At 42.4% G+C, this 19,840-nt stretch overlaps 1 protein-coding gene across 1 annotated transcript; it reads left to right on the top strand.

The window, feature by feature from the left end:
• Positions 1–6,361: 6,361 nt before the first annotated feature.
• Positions 6,362–13,762, top strand: LOC311253049 (zona pellucida sperm-binding protein 3-like). The gene is made up of 11 exons (XM_084346770.1): positions 6,362–6,920; positions 7,001–7,103; positions 7,544–7,662; positions 7,745–7,863; positions 9,895–9,998; positions 10,694–10,871; positions 11,064–11,181; positions 12,409–12,500; positions 12,709–12,803; positions 13,348–13,485; positions 13,609–13,762. The coding sequence occupies exons 1-11, from the start codon at positions 6,480–6,482 to the stop codon at positions 13,734–13,736; spliced, it is 1,635 nt and encodes a 544-aa protein (XP_084202896.1). The 5' UTR covers positions 6,362–6,479; the 3' UTR covers positions 13,737–13,762.
• Positions 13,763–19,840: the final 6,078 nt, after the last annotated feature.

Raw genomic sequence — 19,840 nt, 5'->3', positions numbered from 1 at the left:
CATTTAACAGTGAGGAACCTAAAGGTCACGAAGAGGCATGATTCATGTGTTTTATTCCGTAGGAGGCATTCTGAAGTGACAGCACAGCTTTAAGTGGGATAGAAGAGGCAGATGCATGTACCCATTATACATTTATATTTTCATGGATTCCCTCCTGAAAATGCATTATAAAGGAATGGATATTTTAAGGGAATGCTGAGAAATCTGTTTGGAGACGGAAAAGCTTTTCTCTTTCATATTTATTGGCAGAAACGGTGAGTGTTTGGCGGCAGGAGAGGTTTGGAAAGTTTCAGAGGACATTTTGATATGTGTTATTTTCCGTGGCCCTGGATCTCTATTGAAATTCACTGTAATTTTTGTGAAATTTTAGGTTAAAACCTTTAAAGTTAGTGAAGAAAAAAGAATCCAGCGCATTTTTAAGCTATAAAATTATATTAGTTTTACTCATAATTGGATTTATTTATACTCCCTCATTCAAATGCTGATCATTTCAAGTTTGTGCACTGGAGGCTTCAGATTTTCACATAAATTGCATAATTAGGGAGGAGAATTCAGGCCACTGTAACAAAAAAAAAAAAGAGTTCTGGCCCTTATCCTCTTCTGGACATATTAGACCATGACTGACCTCGAAACCATTTGTCTTGTCACAAAATCTACGCTCGTAAGTACACTGTTAAGCTGAGATTCAAGCTGAGCACAGAGAAATCAGCCATCTCGTATCATACTCCGCACACACATCATTCTGCACAGTGAAGCCTGAACATCTCAGTGGAGTAACAACAAGCAAAGCATATTGTTGAGAGTTGGAGGCGGAGAGTTTTTTTTAAATATAACATCAGGAGACAATTCATTTGATTTAAAAAAATGTACTATTATTACTAGAAAAAAAATCTATTATTTGTAATATTCAATAGACATGGGGTAAAGCTAAAAGTGTTTATTTATATATTGATTGTAAACAGGTCTGGGCCTTGGGAAACTGTCTTACAGCTCCTGCTTTAAGGTAAGTGCTCTGTTCTCGGAAGGGCAGAACATAGATTTATGTTGTTAACAGTATAAAATAGAAAATTCAACTAAAGGTCAAACTTTATTTTTCCCGAAGCATTAAGTGGCCTTCCATTGTCGATGGAGTTGCTCAGTTGTCATGAGGTGGCTGTATGTGGATAACGTTAGATTAGATTTGAGGTCTGGAGCATCGGAACAAAACGTATGAAGTTTGAAGTACCTGCATATACTGTGGCTGTGCGGGTACACCTGAGGTTTGGCAGATACAACACGACAAATGAAAATAACACGGCGCTAACAAACTAAATATCATCAGATTAGCTCTTCCACAGCGCGCAGATCAGATAGCATGACAAATGAAAAGTTGCTCCCCTGAGAAAAACTTTGCAGCCCATAACGTAGGGCGGGACAGGAGGTTAAAGGTCAGCTCCTGATTCTCAACAGGGGTCGATGACACCTGTCAATCAACCGCCGCTGAAGACCTTTACACCGGGACAAAGGGCCGTTCCCGGGCTATTGAGGGAGACAGCGATCCCTCCATGAGAAAATGTCACGGATGTAGTGATAAAAACGAGGTCAGCCCGACGTGGAGTGTGAGGAGAAAGAGTGATGTCAAAACTCGCCACTGGAGTGTGTTTGTGTCACTGTGGCCTCGCTGTGTCACTGCGGCTCTCTGCTAAATGATACATCAGCTGTTATTGCAGTGCTGGGAGATCATTATCCCAACTGGAGTGAGTGGAAGCAGTGTGCAGATGTGCGTGCGGCTTTGTGTGTGGTCGGTCGGTGACGTGGTGTGATGCATGTTTTTAATAACAGTCCATTAGCTCTCTGCATGTGTGTGTGTGTGTGTGTGTGTGTGCTCCTTTGTATATGGGCTGGTGCCTGCATGCTCGTGTGTGCTGTGTATGTTCCTGTCCTTGTGTGGAGACGTGTTGGAAATGGCCGCTGATGGCCCGTGAATCAGAACCCAGCGTGATGTTATTTCATGCCGCTCCCACCGGGACGGGCCGTGCACCAGCAGGCCTGTTGTCTGTTATCTCTCACCCCGAGGTTCACTGACCCCAACCATATTTTTCTTCTTTCCCTCCTTTGTTTTCACTTTCCCTTCCCTCCCCCCTCATACTGCGACTTCTTCCCTCTTTTGGACTCTTACACTTCTTCTCCTGCTTCTTTTCTCTCTTTGCTCACGTATGTAAGGGCCGTAACACTGGGGGGGCCAAACCTTGTGGGGGGTTCAAAAGACAGTGGCATATCTTACATAACGCTCATATTACATTGTTGTTTTCCACTTTTTAAAGAAGACGGTACAGTGTGTGATATTCATTGTACCCACAGCAGTCGAGCAACAGCTTCTGCAGGGGTATGGCAACACCTTTTGGACAAAACACATGCAGAACAGCCCACTACAATGCTAGAACTGTTAGTGATAATAAAGGCAGTTTGCAAAGCTAAGCTCATGTTATGTTTACACTTGCTAGTGATTATTTCAGATGATGTGTGTGGTTGCCTGTCGTAGCACAGCACATTTTTAAATACATATTGTAGTGAAAAGTGTTAGTGTTTAACCATTAGTCATTGTACTTTCAGAATAAACTGGGGCTGTTTACGTCTTCGGACATCAAATAACACAAGCTATTATACTTTTACTTTTTCTTTTCTTTTTTACTTTTATGACTTTTCTTTTTACATATACACTTGGCCATTAGGGGTGAGAAAAATCTGTGAACTTGATGAATTTTTCTTCTACTTTTCTTCTGATTCCCAAAAGATTTTGGATCCATCCGTTTAAATACAATTAACGCAGATATGTAAATTAGCATTGAAACTCCACTTCTTGACATAAAACTTGTCCGGTCATACTTGCAGGCATATATTTTGTATGTGCTGTGAAAAAAATAAACTTATTATACTTATACTTTACCTTTAGTTGATGCTAACACATAATGGGAATTGCCATTAACGCGCTAAAGGAAATTAGCAATGTGACCGTGATAACATGATCTTAACAATTAGTTTTACCCCTAGATTTACATTCTACACATGAGCATTAAATATCCAGAAATTCACAATATAGATACAACACCTGACTGCTCCTATAGTGATTTTGCACATTGACCATACACGATCCAGCCAAGTTTTCATCTATCTTGTTAGATCAGTATATTTGGGGTCGGACATTTTGAGTCTCATCTGATCATTTGGGGGTATGTGTCCCCAATATTTATTATAAATACGGCCCAGTTCCATCTTTGACTTCACCCCCATGACAGATCCACATGTTTGCTCCCCTTTTAAAAATTGCCAACATACCAAGATATTTTTAAGTGGTGGCACTGTAACTGATGCCAGTGCCTAAAAACACATGCCAGCACATGTTGGAAGGCGAAATCTCCCTCAGAAAAATCTCCCTGTCCCACGCAAATCTATCCGCTGACAAAACGCATAGAAATCCGCTGATCTCGAACGCCGCTCGCCCACCACAACAGCAGGCTATAACTAATCCATCTCCCACTACATGTTTTTAATGAGCCTCCATAACCGTTATCCGTATGGTGCAGTGCAGCGCGGGCCAAATCGAGCTGTTTCTATGACTTTGTGCTGTCAGCAAAATGCGAGGAGGGACGCGCGCGTGTACATGTGTGTGTGTTTGTTACTGTCACTGAGCATCTGCGTCGTCGGTGAGCCATCCTGGTTGACGATTTTCCATCTGGTGGATGGATGCTGTGTGTTTTTATTGTCTAAACATAGGATGGGCCTATTTACCTGCATCATCCTGTCCTTGTCTCAAAATGCAGCAGGCTTATTGGAAACAGAAGCTGACGGGTGTGGCAGCAGTGTGTGTGTGTGTGAGTGCGTGCTGGTAGAAGCTGCCAGGCCCCTTTCAGAAGCCCCCACGGGGGCCACATTAGGACCCTCCGGGGGCCAAATTAGAGGCAGCTAACCAAGTTAGAGATTGGCAGCAGAGGGGGCCTGACTGGCAGGGGCGGACTGATTTCACTCCAGCCCGCTGAAGTAACACACACACATGCACACACATAAACACACACAACTCCTCTCTTTGTTTTGCCGCTGATCAGCAGAAGATAAAAGCCAGTTCCTGACAATAGCAGCCTCTCTGTTGGGGAGTCTGCAGGGAGATCCTGACAGAGAGGAAGAGCTGTAATGTATTCCTGTAGGTCAGCCTGGATTAGTATGTCTGTATCAAGAGAGAGTGATTTAAACCAATTTAGCCTTCAGAACAGGAGTTTCTTTAAATGAAATCTTGTTATGTTTTTTTTTTATCTATATGTTCTTACTGGAACAAGTTCCACAGGTACGGCTGTTGATGATGAGAAAGGTAGATTTTGTGTGTTTATATGTCTGTCCAGTGGATCAGAAATGGTAACAAATGATTTAATGCAAACTGAACCTCAGAGGAAAACATTACCATTTTGAGTTATGTAGGAAAGATAAAGTATTTCCACACTGATAGCTTTCTTTTTTCTTTTATTCAGCTTTATTTTAAGAGGGCTGTGGAATGCCGTCAATTTTTCTTATTGTCAACAAATCCTGTGGCCAGCAACAGGGCCAAAAAAACAAAATTTAAGGCAATATTACGTAACTATTTTACCTTAACAGCTTCAAAACCACTTTGATGATACACTGACTTGTAATAGGGTAAATTGTGTCTCAGTCTCAGCCACTACGGTCCCCTGTTGCTTGCTTCCGTGCTATGTAACTTTGGTTAGCGGTTAGCATCACAGTGTTAGCAAAGGTGTCAACTCGCTAGTTTTTGATCATAAGCTAAGTCAGTCAGAGGTTTACCTGGCAGCATGTTATACGTGCATGTTGCGTGTTGCTGTCTCTGGTTCAGGTTACCCTAGCTTTTTTATAAAGTTTTCAGGAGATAGCATTGTGATGAGATGTGCTGAGTTTTGTATGTAGCTCGCATGTAAAGTTACATTAAATCTAACAAATTGTTCCCTAAACTTTGGAATCGTATTTATTTAACAGCTGTGTTGCAAACAGTCACATAACACAAAATATGAATTTCTATATAATGTGGCTTTAATATATCCTAATAACAACTATTGGCTTACGTACTGTTTTCACACAGTTTTCTTTTGTTTCATACAGATGTAAGAAAATGCTTTTCTTTACAGATGCATAGAAACGCCGAGAGGAGCTGATTTTCTCAGCTTTTATACTTGCTTGGAGCATTATCAAGAGGTGTGTAGCCACTTTTGTGAAATATTTTGTTAAATCGTATGAACCATTAACGTTATTAATGTACCCATACACAACCAGCAGGCTACCAAATTAGCTGAATTTGCTGTCAAGCATTTCACTAAGAAAAAATGTATAAGTAGAGCTATATTGTGTACATCAATCAGTTAGCTGATTCATTTATGTTAACCTCCTGTGGCAGTGTACAGTCTGTCTGAAATCTGCTGACACAGCTAAAAATTTTACAACGTACTCAAAGCATATCATGGACTAAAAAAAATTGAAGTTTTGGTCTTTCTATGATTTCTTGACAGTAAGGAAAACACACCAGCTCCCTAAAGTTTAAGTGGAGATCCCAAAAAAAAAATCAAATGTATAAAATGATGCTCAGTATATCTAGAAAATGTACATTTGATGTAATCGGGTGGCCATAAATCCTTACTTTGTCACCCAAAAGCACCATACACAGTAACTTCAGTGCAGAGCATGCACATTCAGAACTCAACCTACTTTTTTCAAAATTTAAAGAACCTTAAGTGGAATTTTGTGGGGGTCAATCAGGAGTTCAACACATCCTAAACCACTCTGTGCAGCCATTCACGACTGTCTCACCTGAGCAAGATTTATAACGCGTCAGCGTGTGATTGACACTTCTGCTGGCACAGGTTCAAGACACACCCCCTGTCACACACACACACACACACTTCGTGGCGGTGACATTTGCGAAGCCTCACCGAGGACGATCATAAATCTCAGTTTTATGAGCGACCCCGCTGAACCCTGCAGACTGCCGACCGCATCGCCTCGACATTCAAGACCGCCGGTGCAAAAAAAAACCCGGGGTTCCAACTCCCTGAGAGTGTTGATTGATTTGCCTCGTGAGGGCAGTGAAAGCCACTCACTGTTAGGGTCAGGCTTGTTTTGGTTTATAAAAGTCTGCCTTCATTAACATCATGACAAGTGGAGATTTGGCAGACGGCATTGTTTCACTTCTCAAACATTTAAGGAATTCTCCATTCTTTTTAGCTCTTTCAACAGTTTTCCACAATAGGAATGTGCACAGGATTGAATCATGAGTCTCAGGGTTTAAGCTGACTAGAGAGGAGAGGAAAGGAAAGCTTCAAACAATGAATCCTCCACCTGGAATCCAATCAAGTCATTAGGAGTAGGTGGGGCCTGAGCCAAGTTCCCATAACCTGGTCAAACGACAAAAGCAGCAGTGCTCTCTGAAAACACCAAAAACTCAGGTTTTTGGGTGATAAGTTGTAATGGGGCTCAGTGAGGCTGTTCTGTTTGGGTTTGTGTTTCTCCTCTCAGGTGGAAAACTTTGTGCTGCCGCTTTTAACTTTAGTACTAATGAGAGTCTGAACCAAATCCCACAAGAGCAAGTGACAACAAGCTTGCAGCTGCCGAGATCGCCTCAGACAACGGATCATCAGTCAAACCGGACGCACCACAGCGATCCGGTCCCGTCGCCTGTCAGCTACCGGCTCAGGAGCTTCCGGCTCAGGAACCCAGCTGTCGACAAACAAAAGCAGCTCCGGCCTCTCGTGGCGCTGAGGCTAACTTTTCAAAACCCGCAGAGGGCGGAGGCCAGAGAGCTGACCTCAGAGCAGCTGGAGCCGAGGGAAACTGTCCAAGCTGAAGAGTTGTTAAAGTTTCTGGTTAAAGGCCCAGCTCTGAGCCCACCTGTCAAACAGGAATCAAAGGTACTTTTTATCTTTTATGGACGTCTACGCAGTCTGTTTGATCTTCTGCTTCGCTGTAATTAAATGTGAATGATGTCTAGGTGCTGGTGAAGTTTGAGCAGCGGCAGCCTGTGCCAGCTGTCAGCGTGGCAGCGCGCTGTGGTGAAGGAGAGGTCACCATGGAGGTCAAACAGAACTTCTTAGGTAATGGCTGACGGTTACTGGTTTGAATTGATCTCTTGTGTTTTTTGGGGGTTTTTTTTGTCCAAAGTTGCACGGGTCCACTTAACATAGCTTCTTTTCTGCTGTCTGAAAGAGAAAGGGTCAGGTTAAAGGCCCGAATTGGAAAATTGAATGGAACGGTGAAGATGGGACACTCAGTGCTGATTACTGCAAATGGCACAGACTATGGACCAGGCGATCAATATTATGTTTCCTCTTATTTCTTCACTCGGAGAAAGGAGCATTCTGCATGGTCGTTCAGGGCTCGAATGCTGACTTCACAGTGATGCATTAAGAAACCTTTTTATTTGTCCTGTGGCTGAACCTCCACTTGCTGTGAGTGTTATTGACTGGACCAGGAGAAGAAATGGCCTCGGGTAATGGGCCTTATTTAAGCTGCGCCTTTTTCTCTTTGTTCTTAGGGAACGGTCAGTTGATCCGTCCAAGCGATCTGACCTTAGGAGGCTGCGCCGCACGAGACACCGCTGACCACATCCTGCAGTTCCAGACAGAGCTACAGGGCTGCGGCAGCACATTGACGGTGTGTGGCTTACTGCCTTCTTTCTGTCTGTCTACCTTTTTGTGTATTTGAAGTAACTGCTCTGTGTTTTTTTTTCTCTCAGATGACTGAAGAATCCCTCATCTACTCCTTTTCTCTGATGTACTCTCCAACACCCATTGGCAACACAGTCATTTTAAAGACCAACCCTGCTGAGGTGGTAATTGAATGTCACTATCGAAGGTAAAGCCCCCCCTTGGCCTGCCGAGTCCAATTCTAGCCCCGCTGTTAGCGCTGATAATTCAGGGTATCTGCAGGTCTTGGAAAGTCTTAAAGCACTGGATTTAGTTTCCTCGACAAAAGGCCTTACGAGGTCTTAAATACATTTTCTTTCCTGCCATAGGGACAAACGTTACTGCTTAAATGTTTCGGCATGAGACACACACGTATGGTGTGACAGTGAATGCTGTTCAAGGCATATTCCTATTTGCATGCGGCCGTGCATAGTCCGATGGCCAAGCACCCACCCCCCACTTTATTAAAAAGGTCAGCATTGTGATATTTGTGCACATCCAAAAACCTGTTTATATCCAAGTCTTTCATAATGTTCATAAGTAGGTGTGTTTCTCCATGCAACACACAGAGCTGAGCTTAAATAGGAAACTGCTGCGAAAACACCAATCGAGATGCATATTCTGAATGGACTGCATACATGTCCGAAGAATGCTCCTAAAATAATGAAAATGCTGAATAATATCAGCATATCCCACATGTCCTAATTAGAAAATGCAACTTCAGTTTTTTCTGATTTTTGAATATCCATCTGAATATGCTGTTTGCATAACCCATATTAAATACTGAATTTTGGGGCAAAATAGTAGAATAATAGTGTGCATGTAAATGTAGTCACTGTCAACACTGCTAGCAACAGGAGCAGGCTCAATTATCTCAATGCTGCTACAGCTGCTTATACTGTATTCTATGGAGGACTAGTAGTGCCATAAATAAATGGCTCAAAAAATCAAACTGGATATAAATGTAGACCTTTAATTCATTTATAAAATGTGACATTTATTGATATTTGTTTTAAAATTGCTTCTGGATTTATCTATTTATTTATTAGTACCTTTTTTATTAACTTTCCCATTTAATTTTTCATTTTATGTAGTTATCCATTTTTATATGTATTTATTCCTGTCTTTATTTGTGTTAACACACAATTTCCATATAAAAAAAAAAAGGAATAAAATAATTTTTAAAAATAAAATACAAAATAAATCTAAAATTAAAAAAAAAATCAATTCATGTCATATTTTATAAATTAATCAATGCCTACATCTATTTTAAGTATTATTATTGGTGCATTTAATGGCATATTTACTTATTTATTGAGCCATTTATGAATGTCTTTATTTATTTTTGATTTTGGTGGTTTTATTATTTATCTATTGAATCAGTGGCATCTGATTGCCAATAAACTAAACGGATTTAAAAATATACTACTTTGGCTCTGATGTAGCATGTAATCAGCAGAGTAACTAGTGACTAAAGTTATCAAATAAATGTAGTGGAGTAAAAGGTACAGTATTTTCCTCAAATGTAGTAGCAGAAAATGGAAACACTCAAGTAAAGCAGAACTACCTCATCATTATACGTAAGTACAGTACTTGATTACATTCCATCAGTGGTTCCGGTGAGAAAAGCTAATCGCATGTGGAACATGTGGAACATGTGGAACATGTGGAACATGGAACATTACATCAAATGACATTTGCTTCATCATAGATGAAATGTGATGAAGCAAATGTCATTTGATGTAATGTCCCATGTTGCCTTTTCCACATGTAGGATTTCTAATCCACATGTGGAAATACATGTGAAAATGTGCAGTTCACAAGTTACATTATTTTCTTTTCACATGTTAAAATTTTACTTCACAAGTGAAATTTAGATTTTTATATGAGAAGGTGTCATTTCGGTTAAGATAATCCATCCATCAATACTTTAATTTAATTGATTATATCATCAAGGAATCATCTCTACTGGCTTTCTGTCATACTTTGGTCAGTATGACCATCAGACAGGTTTTAAATGTCTTAAGAATTTAACTTTGTTGTTGTCATATCTACCTCTGTCTCCCTGTGTTGTGTTCTCCTCTCTACTCCTGTCCTTCCTCATGAGCGAAGTACATATTCTCCTTCCTCCTCGATGAGCCTCCCTCTAGTGAAAAGCCTGTCCTTCCTCTTTTTTTTTTTCTTTTAATTGTCCTCACAGGAGGCATTATGTGAGCAGCAACGCTGTGAGGCCTACCTGGAAGCCATTTGCCTCCAACATGTTAACAGAACAGCAGCTGCACTTCTCCCTGCGTCTCATGACAGGTGGGGACTCGTCAGAAAAAAAAAAGCGCCACAAACTTCGAGCTGATGTTGTGCAGTTTAAAAAACTTTGATTTGCGCCAGACGGTTTGGCTAATTTCCCCAGCGACGGCCTTAATTGCAATCACTCAAGGCCTCGCAGACTTTGCCGTGACTGTTTAAGATGCTAAACAGCGGCTTGATAAACGGGAGGGAAACTTTTGATGCATGGTGATGAGCTGAAATTACATGCCTTGTAGGCTCGCAGCTGACCCGACGGGGTCACTCACACAATAAAGCGATCAATAAACAGCTGATTATGTTTTCTAATTAATTCCAAGCGACGCCGTGTAGCTGGTGAGTGCACCGGCTTGTTGTTCATCTTAAAAGTTGGCCCGACAGAACTTCCAAACCATCTCCTGTGATTTGCTTAATGTAAAATAAGCATGGGCTGTAGGAGGTTATGGAGGAAATTATGAAAGTTTTAAACTAGTTTTTGCAGGCACAGACCCCCTTCTTATCCACATTAATGACGAAGCTACATCTGTAATGCATTTATTGCTTCTTTAAAGTACTTTCCTCTTATTGTCACAGTACCTACATCCTATTCACTGACCTACTCTCCCCCCACAGGCATCATTTCAGTTTCATCTAATCCGATTGATGGCCCCGCCATTACTCTTCCGCTTATTTTTTTTGTTTGGTCTGTATTTGATTAGAGGACTGGCAGGCACAGAGGCAGTCTAGTGTTTACTTCCTGAGTGACGTGATGCACATCGAGGCGGCGGTCGTCCAGGGTCACCACGTGCCGCTGAGGGTCTACGTGGACAGCTGCGTGGCCACCGTGTCCCCCGACCCCAACTCTAAACCTAGATACCCCTTCATCCGCAACCACGGGTGAGAAGCTGCGGTGCCAGAAACCACATCGAAACTTTCAAGAGTCAGCTAGTCATAATAATGTTGATTTATGTGTGCTGCATATCATACAGTATGCGTTGGGAGCATTTATTGTCCTGTGAGGAGATGGAGACGCCGGCCCTCTCTGTGTTTATGAATATGAATCCTGCCGCCCGTATTTTTCCATATAAGGTGTTTAAGTGATGCTAAGCTGACGGGAGCCAAGTCTTACTTCATGCAGAGGAGCCAGGAGGATAAACTTCATTTCCAGCTGAAAGCCTTCAGGTTCCACCAAGATCACAGGAATTCAGTAAGTGCAGCTAGTAGGAAACGTGTGTTTACAGTTCAGAACTACTGATCGTGTATCACGCAGTCAGACGTTTGACACGTCGGGCAGTTTTTCTTCCATTTTCCATTAAAGCGCCCTGATCACCGTCGAGGTGCGTCTTGATGTGACCAGCAAGTTTGCGCCAGCCGAGGTGTTACTTCGACACTTTATCCTAGCTGCTCTGTCAGTCTCTCATGTGCTAAGTTGGCACTTAATGTATTTTAGCGAGTGTTGTTTGAAGGCCACATTACCTGAGGTTGTTATCTGTGATTACTTGAGATATTTTCCAACTGAGGAAATGGACGGCCTCTCAGGTAACATTAAAACTGATGAAGTACAATGCAGGTTGAAGAAGCCAGAATGGAGCGGCGCCATAAGTGTGAGCCAGTATCCTCCGTACAGTCAGCTTTGGATGAGTCTTAACATTAAATTAACTTTGATCATTTTGCCAAATAGGAAATTCACTCCCAAATGCAAAAAGACCGTTTTATAATAAGAAGAAAATCTCTCTTTTTATTGAGGTTTTGGCAAAACATCACGCACATCATGGTTACACAAGAATACATCACACTTAAAAAGAATTAGAGAAAACGCACGACTGTGTTTTCAGCGGCAGATCGTGGACTAGCGCTACTGTAGCAGGTTGCCAGGTTGAATAATTTAAGCTTAAATATCTTAAATACCCTCCCAGTGGTATATGTTTTTTTTCTCACTGGAGGTGTTGAATTACATCTTTCAACAGCACTGGGTGGGCTGATGAGATGTTCTGCTTTCAATTTAGTAAAATCAGTATGCTTACAATATTACAAACAACTACATGTTACTTATTTCTGTGGGTGCGTTTGTAAATCCAACCTGGCGCTTGACACTAAAATGAGAGCGCAGTTGTTCGAAATAGTAGAACGTGTGCTTTCTCTCTAAATTATTGATTTTCTATTTATTTTACTATAATGCAACATGCAGCGGCTCTTGTGTTGGAGCGTGTCAGTCTAACACCTGGGGCCAAATGTATAAAACTGTGTATATTCAGGTGTAGAAATCTGCGTATTCTGGCTTTAGCAACAAAATGAAGCGATTGGAATGGCAGAAAGTGACCGAAGCTGTACCAACTGTACTAATGAAGCTAGCATGAGTAGCACGTGTTTGGTCCACCTAAACTAGATCTACCAATCACCGGTGTCTTTTTGATGTGCTTTAACTTCCCCGTAGCTCTACATCACGTGTCATCTGAAGGCAACAAGACTCTCCGTTCCTGTCGACTCGCGACACAAAGTGTGTTCATTCCTGACTGAAGCCAACAGGTTTGTTCCCTCAAATATAATTCACTCAAACTTAACAGATGTTGATGTGACAGTTGCTGAGTTATTTTATTTGTGTTTAAATTATATTACCAGGCAGTCGCCCCTAATCCTGTAACAAGCACGTCTTCAAGTGTTTCTTTCAGACTCTGATGCCATAAAAAGATTTATTCAGCCTCTGTAACAGAACACACATTTTGGCTCTGGACAGATGGGTGGCATCAGGTGGAGACAATAAGGTGTGTAGCTGCTGTGAGACCAGCTGCAGTGAGCAGAGACGGCAAAGGAGGCTTGCGGCAGATGCTGGTACAGTTTACACGAGCGATACTACATTCCACCTGGGGATGAACCTTCAACACTTAATACTCACACAGGGGAGACATTTTGATACCATCCAATAGCATTTACATATATTGTATGATTGTACAATTACCAAAGATTTCACAAAAAAGGTATTTTAACGTCTATTTGTCATTTTTAGAATCTTTTTGAGGCTTTGTGTTACTAGTTTGAGACCATCTGAGTGGTTCTGAAGTAGCAAACGTCACCTAATCATGTAGAGAATGAACCCAAATGATTCCTAACCACAAGGAGTTAAATATAATCAGCCACAGAATAACAAACAAGCCGAGGTTTCACCCATATTTAGACAAGCTAACTTGCCTTCATTTGGCACACATGCTGTTTATGCACCTTTTCGGAGGATTGATTTTTGAGCTGATCCCTTTTAATTGTCCAACCGACCAATCAGTCGTGTCGTAAATGGTTGAATCACCTGCCTAAATGCGCTTAATTCCCCCCGCCCCCCCTCCGTCCTCGCAATATTGAACTTGCGGTGCTTCTCTTCCAGACCTGCGGTGGGAGGGGACGGCTGCTCTGGGCCCGATCCTGCTGGAGGGGGACATCGAGAGAGAGGAGCTGACTGAGCCGTCTGAGCTTCTCCCAGAGCCAGCGCCTCTGCTCCAGATACATGAAGTGACTCGGGCAGGTGAGACGGCGCTGCTGGTTTTCACACGTGGATCAACACCAAAGGAAAAAGCTTTCAAATTCACTTTTTTTTCTGCTAAATTCTATAACTAATGGAACAAATGTTGTCTTCTGCTCTCTTCAGCCTCCTATTCGTCGATGGCCCTGCTGTGTGGAGTGGGTGCAGCGCTGGCTGTGGTGTTGCTAGTTTTCATGGGGGCCGTCACTTGCAGCAGACTACGCAAGACCACTGGATACACTGTTGGTACTTGATTTAAGACAATAAAACCTTTATAGTCAAGCCTTATTGTTCCTTTTTTCCTCTTAAGCAGAGACAATAAAGGACTGTGTCGGTTTGTTTTATCTTGATCTGATGACATAATTCAACTTAAAGGTGCAATATGTTTGATATGGCCAGAATGTGAAAATATTCTGGCCCTAGTCATAGTCCTGATCAGAGATGCTGTAAATCGCCTCTGTACTATATCCCCGTCTTCAAAACTAACCTCCGTCGGTCTTGAAGGCCGTGTTCAGTCCCATTCCGGTTGAGCTGAGTCCTGACTGTGGTCCAGTTGGCTACTAGGACCACTTAGCTCCACGGCTAACTGAGCTATTTTCTAACCGCAGCTAGTCACGACAGCAAAGGGTATACTCAGCAGCTACCTTAGAACTAGAAACTATCGGTAATTTTCTGCAGGACATGGCTTCATTCAGTTGCATGTATAGAGTTTATTGCTCAGGTGCAGTGTATTTCTGTATAGGCTAAGTGTTATAGGCTTGCCTGGGTTAAAAGGGGTTAAGCTGTAGTGTCCAGCCTTGCAGAAAATGACCTGGCCATAAAATGTAAGCTGTGTGCACAAAGAGGCACTGTATATTGCTCTATCAATCATCTTGCCCTAATACCAGGCAGGGTTTTGCTCTGTTTGAGGCATAATGCAAGACAAAAACAGCTTACAGAGTATGGTGAAGGATTTTTATAATGTGCATGGGTGTGTCTGGAATATCTTAAACATGGGGGGTGGCCAGCGAGTGACCTTTTTATACATATTAGTGCGAATACACATGTACTAGACAAGAAAGGCAAGTGCATAAAAGTATGAAATGAGCCAAAGTGAGCTGGCCTTTATGCTGAATTCATGCATGGATGATTTGTATGGTTAATTTTTAGGGAGCCTGCAGCTGGTCCAGCCACTGCCCTGATCTCGGGGAAATAATTTAATTCACACCATTACTACTGGGCTGCCATGTAATTCACCTGAGCTGCGTGAGATTGTCCTTTGTACCAATCCACATCTAAAACAAAGAAAACCCTTTAAAGAATGGAGTGGAAAGCAGCGCCATTGGCTCCATGCTGCGAGGTAAAACATAAAGTACCATCCCAGTAACAATAGTCATATTTTAGCTTCGGGCAATTTTCGGCTTTTTCCCTTTTATTCACCCCCTCCAGCTTTTCTGCCAGTGGCGGAGTATTCGTGAAATGGGGCTCATCATGAACTGTTGCTCACAAGCCCGGGAAGACGAATAGACATAATTAAAAAGCCCATAAAGGCGAGAGCAGGGGCTTTTATTACAGTAATATGTGAAGGCCATGGTTTAATGGGGTGTTTGTTCCCATGTGCGGGGCTGACGGCTGCGCTAGTTTACTGCCGGTGCGATGCTGACCCCCCTCCCGTCTCCAAACACACCAGAGGCTAATAAAAAGCCATACCTAACGATGCACCAGCAGGAAGCATGACAGCGACAAGCAATGCACACTCAGAGGCACGGTGATAGACCACAACATAAGCCTCTGCCTAAAGAGAAACACTGGGGATCTTCATACAGAGAAGAAGGGGAACAAAAAAGAAATGATTTGCTACAAGGAGCTGTCCAAATACTTTTCTCCTGCAGAACGAGGAAGCAAGTCTTTGATTATTAACATTGATTATTTTGGCCACTTGGGTGTGGCAGAACAAGCTATTGTCACCTCATGAAGTTAACACCGTGAATGGATTAGCAAACGAATGCCTATTTACACATCAGCCGACGGAGAGCGACATTAGCATGCATTTGGAGTCCTGTTTCCTGGCCACCTGATGAATGCAAGTCCAATATTGACTCTCTTTTTAGCTCTGTTTTGCTCTCCACCAACTCCTGGGGGAAAAGATGGCTTTTTAGATGCTAAATCCTCCACTATGTTCACCAGGTGGGTAAGGTGGGTAATTTTAATCCAAGCTGTGGTTGGAGCAGAGGTTGATGAGACTGGTGAGGACCAAAACATTACAGCTGCAGGTGGCAGAACCAAAACAATAAACCGAAAGATGCTAAAATGCAGCTTTGAAATATTGAAACTCCCAACCGAGTCTCGAAATGTTTAGTTCCCTCAACTACTTTTCGTTTTCACCGTAGTCTAAAGACCCACAAAGATCAGCCATATTAGTCCGCTGACGTATAAAAAAAGGATGTTTGTTTCTGGACTTCGTTTCCATCTGGCGTCTAATTGCTTCATGGTGACGTGTCAAAGCATAATTCACAAAAACAAACTGGTTTGCAGCTGCAGATTTTAAAAAACTGGGGCTGAAATAAAATCCTGTATCTCCGGAGGGTTCTTTAGAGGCATTATTCTTCATGGAGGGATACCAAGGGAGAACAGAAGTACCACTTCCTGTCAGCGCTGTAGGATAAGAGGTGAACATGGCCACCTGCAGTTCCCCAGAATCATCTCATAAGATGGCCCCAGAAACCCTCGTTACCCTCCTGCCTAAAACATTTCCTGCACAATTTAATTTTTGCTAATGTGGCGCACTGCCATGTTTCATTTCGGAGCTGTGATATGCTCGTCTCCATGCTGCTGCTAAGTGTGCTTTTCTTTTGCACATGCAAAACTTGCCTGCAGCTTTGAGAGGAGTCAACAGAGTGTAAAAGGTGTTAATGTCTTCATATGGCCGCAGAGGATCCTCATCATCATCATAGCGGAGATGCTTGCCCGCCCACAGATGTCTAACGGTTATGGCGGCATGGACCCAAGTTGACAAGCAAAATGGCAGAGAGTCCTGAATCAGCCATTTTCCTCAACAGGATGTGTGACCCTGAGGGCACGAGCACGCACGCGTACACACACTGAGCACGCGCGCACTCTCATGCACACACACACACGGGCCATCAAAAGTAATGGTGTGTGTCCAGTGGCAGGCAGGGAGAGTCCTCTCATGTCTGCCAGCCATAACGATATTATTGCTTTAGATGGAGCGTGCTGGGGAATATTGTTCCACACCATTGGTATGCTGCAGACGTCCACTCGTACCACACACCGGTGGTGATGACAGAAGTCGGCGTTAACACCAGACTTGTTTGGTTTCTGCTTTTGACAAGGAACCACAACATTGTGGATTCCTCCCCGAGACGTGAAAACGGCAGTTATTTTCAGCGGTGGAGTAGATTTATTTCAACAAAGATGGACGCAGGTGACCATTATCAGAGGTGCTGTGTTATTATTACTCTGAGCCTCTGAAATCCAGCAGACAGCTCTATCATTTGTTACAGATACGTGAAATCCAACTTCAAATATTCACCCCCTCCATTATTTAAATAAATATCACAGGCTGTTTAATTTCAGCCATGAATGCTCATTGTGTTATTATGCGCCTCTGATACAGATTGCAATATTACATCTGGGTCTGCTCTCGAGAACGCACGTGCGCGCGAACACGCACGCGACCTCTGTCCGGGCCCATAATTAACCCTCTTAATTAAGGGAGAAAAAAGTTGCTAACGAAGGAAATGGATTTAATTAGCCCGGTCTTGGCCCAGGCACATGTGCACGCCATAAAGCACACGCACGTGCACACACAAAACAATTAAGCCTCTTTCATCCTGGCTAATGGCTTCAGTGACTCAGAGCCTTTCTCATTAAGACTATCAATAATATGCTGATTACATGCATCCACCGGTCTCCTTTATCGGGGCACAAAGGGACGAGTGTGTGTCTCTGAGGTTTCAGGGGTGGAGCAGTCTGTCTGCGAGACCTTATCTGCAGAAATAGACGTTTGAATTCTTTGGCTGGAGGAGCTAAAAAAGAGGGCCTGGCTTTGCCGTGTCTTTATTTTCTGCAGTTTATCTTATCACAGAGGCCACGTGTGTCTTTCACAGGGAGGAAATGGCTATGAAGTTGTGCTGCTGAGGGCTTTATTGGGGTCAGATAATAGACTGAGGAGTGACTGTCGGGCTGTAGATCTATCTGCTCGTCTGACTGTGTTCCACCAACCCCTGCTGGCTTCCAGTCAAATGAGTTTCCTGCCGGTCCGCCATCTGTGTTTCCATATCATTTAAGCACATTCAAGCACATTTTTATACATATACTGCTTATATTTAACATTGACCGTAACATATCTAAATTTACAATACTTTCTCCTTCTTTGTGAGTACAGACTATCAGAGTACACTCTTAAGAGACAGTAATCTACCAGAAATGTCCGCTTGCATGTATTTGATCAGTTAACACCGTGTCAGATGATTTGAGCACTGTTTAGCTTTTTTGTCAAGTGATCATAAGGTATTAAATATATGAAAAATAAGGAGGTGGTTACAGTCTTTGTCAGTCTGAAGATATTCTTACCCTGCTGACCAGAACACTTTAAATCGTATAACAGTCTGGCAATAAATAATAGCGATTTTTTAGCCATACTGGCAGGACTGGAGGATCATTCTACTACTTCATCCTAGACTGAAATACTGTATCTTGACAAATAATGGATGTATAGCTACTGACTTATCTTTCAGGTTGTCCAATACTCTGGTTTAACAACATACCTGAAAATGAATGGTGTTTCCATCAGCCTCAGCTGTACTTCTTTAATTAGTAGCCTAAATGTTAAATTGTCAAAGAGGCAATATGCATAAATTTTAGTTGAAAATGTATGAAAATGATCAACAGAATGTGAATAAATAGCAGTTTTGACATTATGGCGTCTACGTACTGTGTTGCAGCGATATCTGCTGAAGTCAGCATGCTGTCCAGCTAGCCGCGGCCCACCGTCCCAGTCCAAAGCTCCTGTGCTAGCGGTGTAAGCGCTAACACTCACCTTGTCCCTGAGAAAAAGGTAAACGTCGAAAATGCTAAACATGTTAGCATTTTTTTGTGGTCGCGTTAACATGCTGGCGTGAGCATCTAACTCCAGTTAGCTGAGCTAGCATCACAGAGCAGCTAGCGTGGGAGAAACTGATGACATTCCCGCCAGCCTTGGGTGTACTGTGTCGGATGCTAATTAGCAAATGTTAGCACACATAATTAAGGCAATAAACATGGAAACACTTTACCTGCTTGACATCAGCAATAGGCTACATTGTTCATATTCTACTTTTTTGATATATTTCCTCACTTTTGCTGCAGCTGTAGCTCCCTCTCCTCCGTCAAACCTCTTTATCTATATAACACTATCTTTTGATCCGTCTGTCCACTTGAACGTCTTTGTCTTCTTCGCCCCGTATGCCGAGGTGTATGTGTGTTTTAGACAGAGATAGTAAATTGAGATAGACAGGCGTCTGTCACACAGGCAGGAAGACAATAGGTCTGTGCTTTGACCTTCAGTCTCTTCCTGTTGTAACAGACACTGGGTTCCCTCCCAGAGGAGGAGGGAGGAAAGCGGAGGTTTGACCTGCTGAGTCACACCTTAACCTCCCCTATATATGTGGCATCCCTAAACACCCCTGATGGAGGGGGCCCGCTCCCTCTGATCTCCACTGTTTTCCATTTGATGCTATTGTGAGATTTGTTTTTCATTCAAGTTCTGAGGGTCCCGTGTGGCCACCTATGGAGCAGACAGACGGAGCTTTGTTTGGTTCCCAGCCTCCTTTTTTTAAATCTTCATTGTGTAAAAGTTGAGATATACCGAAGCACGGCAGACAGTGGAACATGACTCAGAAGAGACTGAAAAAAACGTTGCTGGGAATTATTATATTGGTCTATGTGGCAAAAGTCACCAATTTGCTATTGTGGGTAATGCTGTCCAATAATTCAATATTATCATTTACGTATTGTGATGATTTGACCCACGTTCTTTTATTTGAAGATATAGTTTTATTTCATTTGATGCATATTAATGGTGAGCAATTCATTGGATTAAATAGTAACCTTTCAGCTTGTTCTTGGGCTTTCAACTGCATTTTTATCAGTTTGCTCCAGGATATAAAAACAAAATCTATTTCCAAGGTCAGGAACGAGCTTTTAAACTCAATTCATTTGGATTATTGAACAAGTAATCTGCAATATTGTGACATCCACGTTGGAAAAATATCCTTATTAAAGAGGCAATCCAGTGATTTTATTACCGCACCTCCATAAAGTTGTTGGATTCAGAAGAGACAGATTAATAAAAGAAAATCAGCAGAAAATCAATGAC

The sequence above is a fragment of the Pagrus pagrus genome (assembly GCF_965226575.1).
Source record: "Pagrus pagrus genome assembly, chromosome: 24".
Lineage (NCBI taxonomy): Eukaryota > Metazoa > Chordata > Actinopteri > Spariformes > Sparidae > Pagrus > Pagrus pagrus.
This window is presented reverse-complemented; position numbering and strand designations above follow the sequence as displayed.

Bases quoted from the DNA above. Each gene is read 5' to 3' on its own strand.
- LOC311253049 (XM_084346770.1), top strand. From the start codon at position 6,480: ATGGGGCTCAGTGAGGCTGTTCTGTTTGGGTTTGTGTTTCTCCTCTCA. The intron at 6,921-7,000 runs GTACTTTTTATC...AATGATGTCTAG, and splicing joins CTGTCAAACAGGAATCAAAG to GTGCTGGTGAAGTTTGAGCA. The intron at 7,864-9,894 runs GTAAAGCCCCCC...TTGTCCTCACAG, and splicing joins ATTGAATGTCACTATCGAAG to GAGGCATTATGTGAGCAGCA.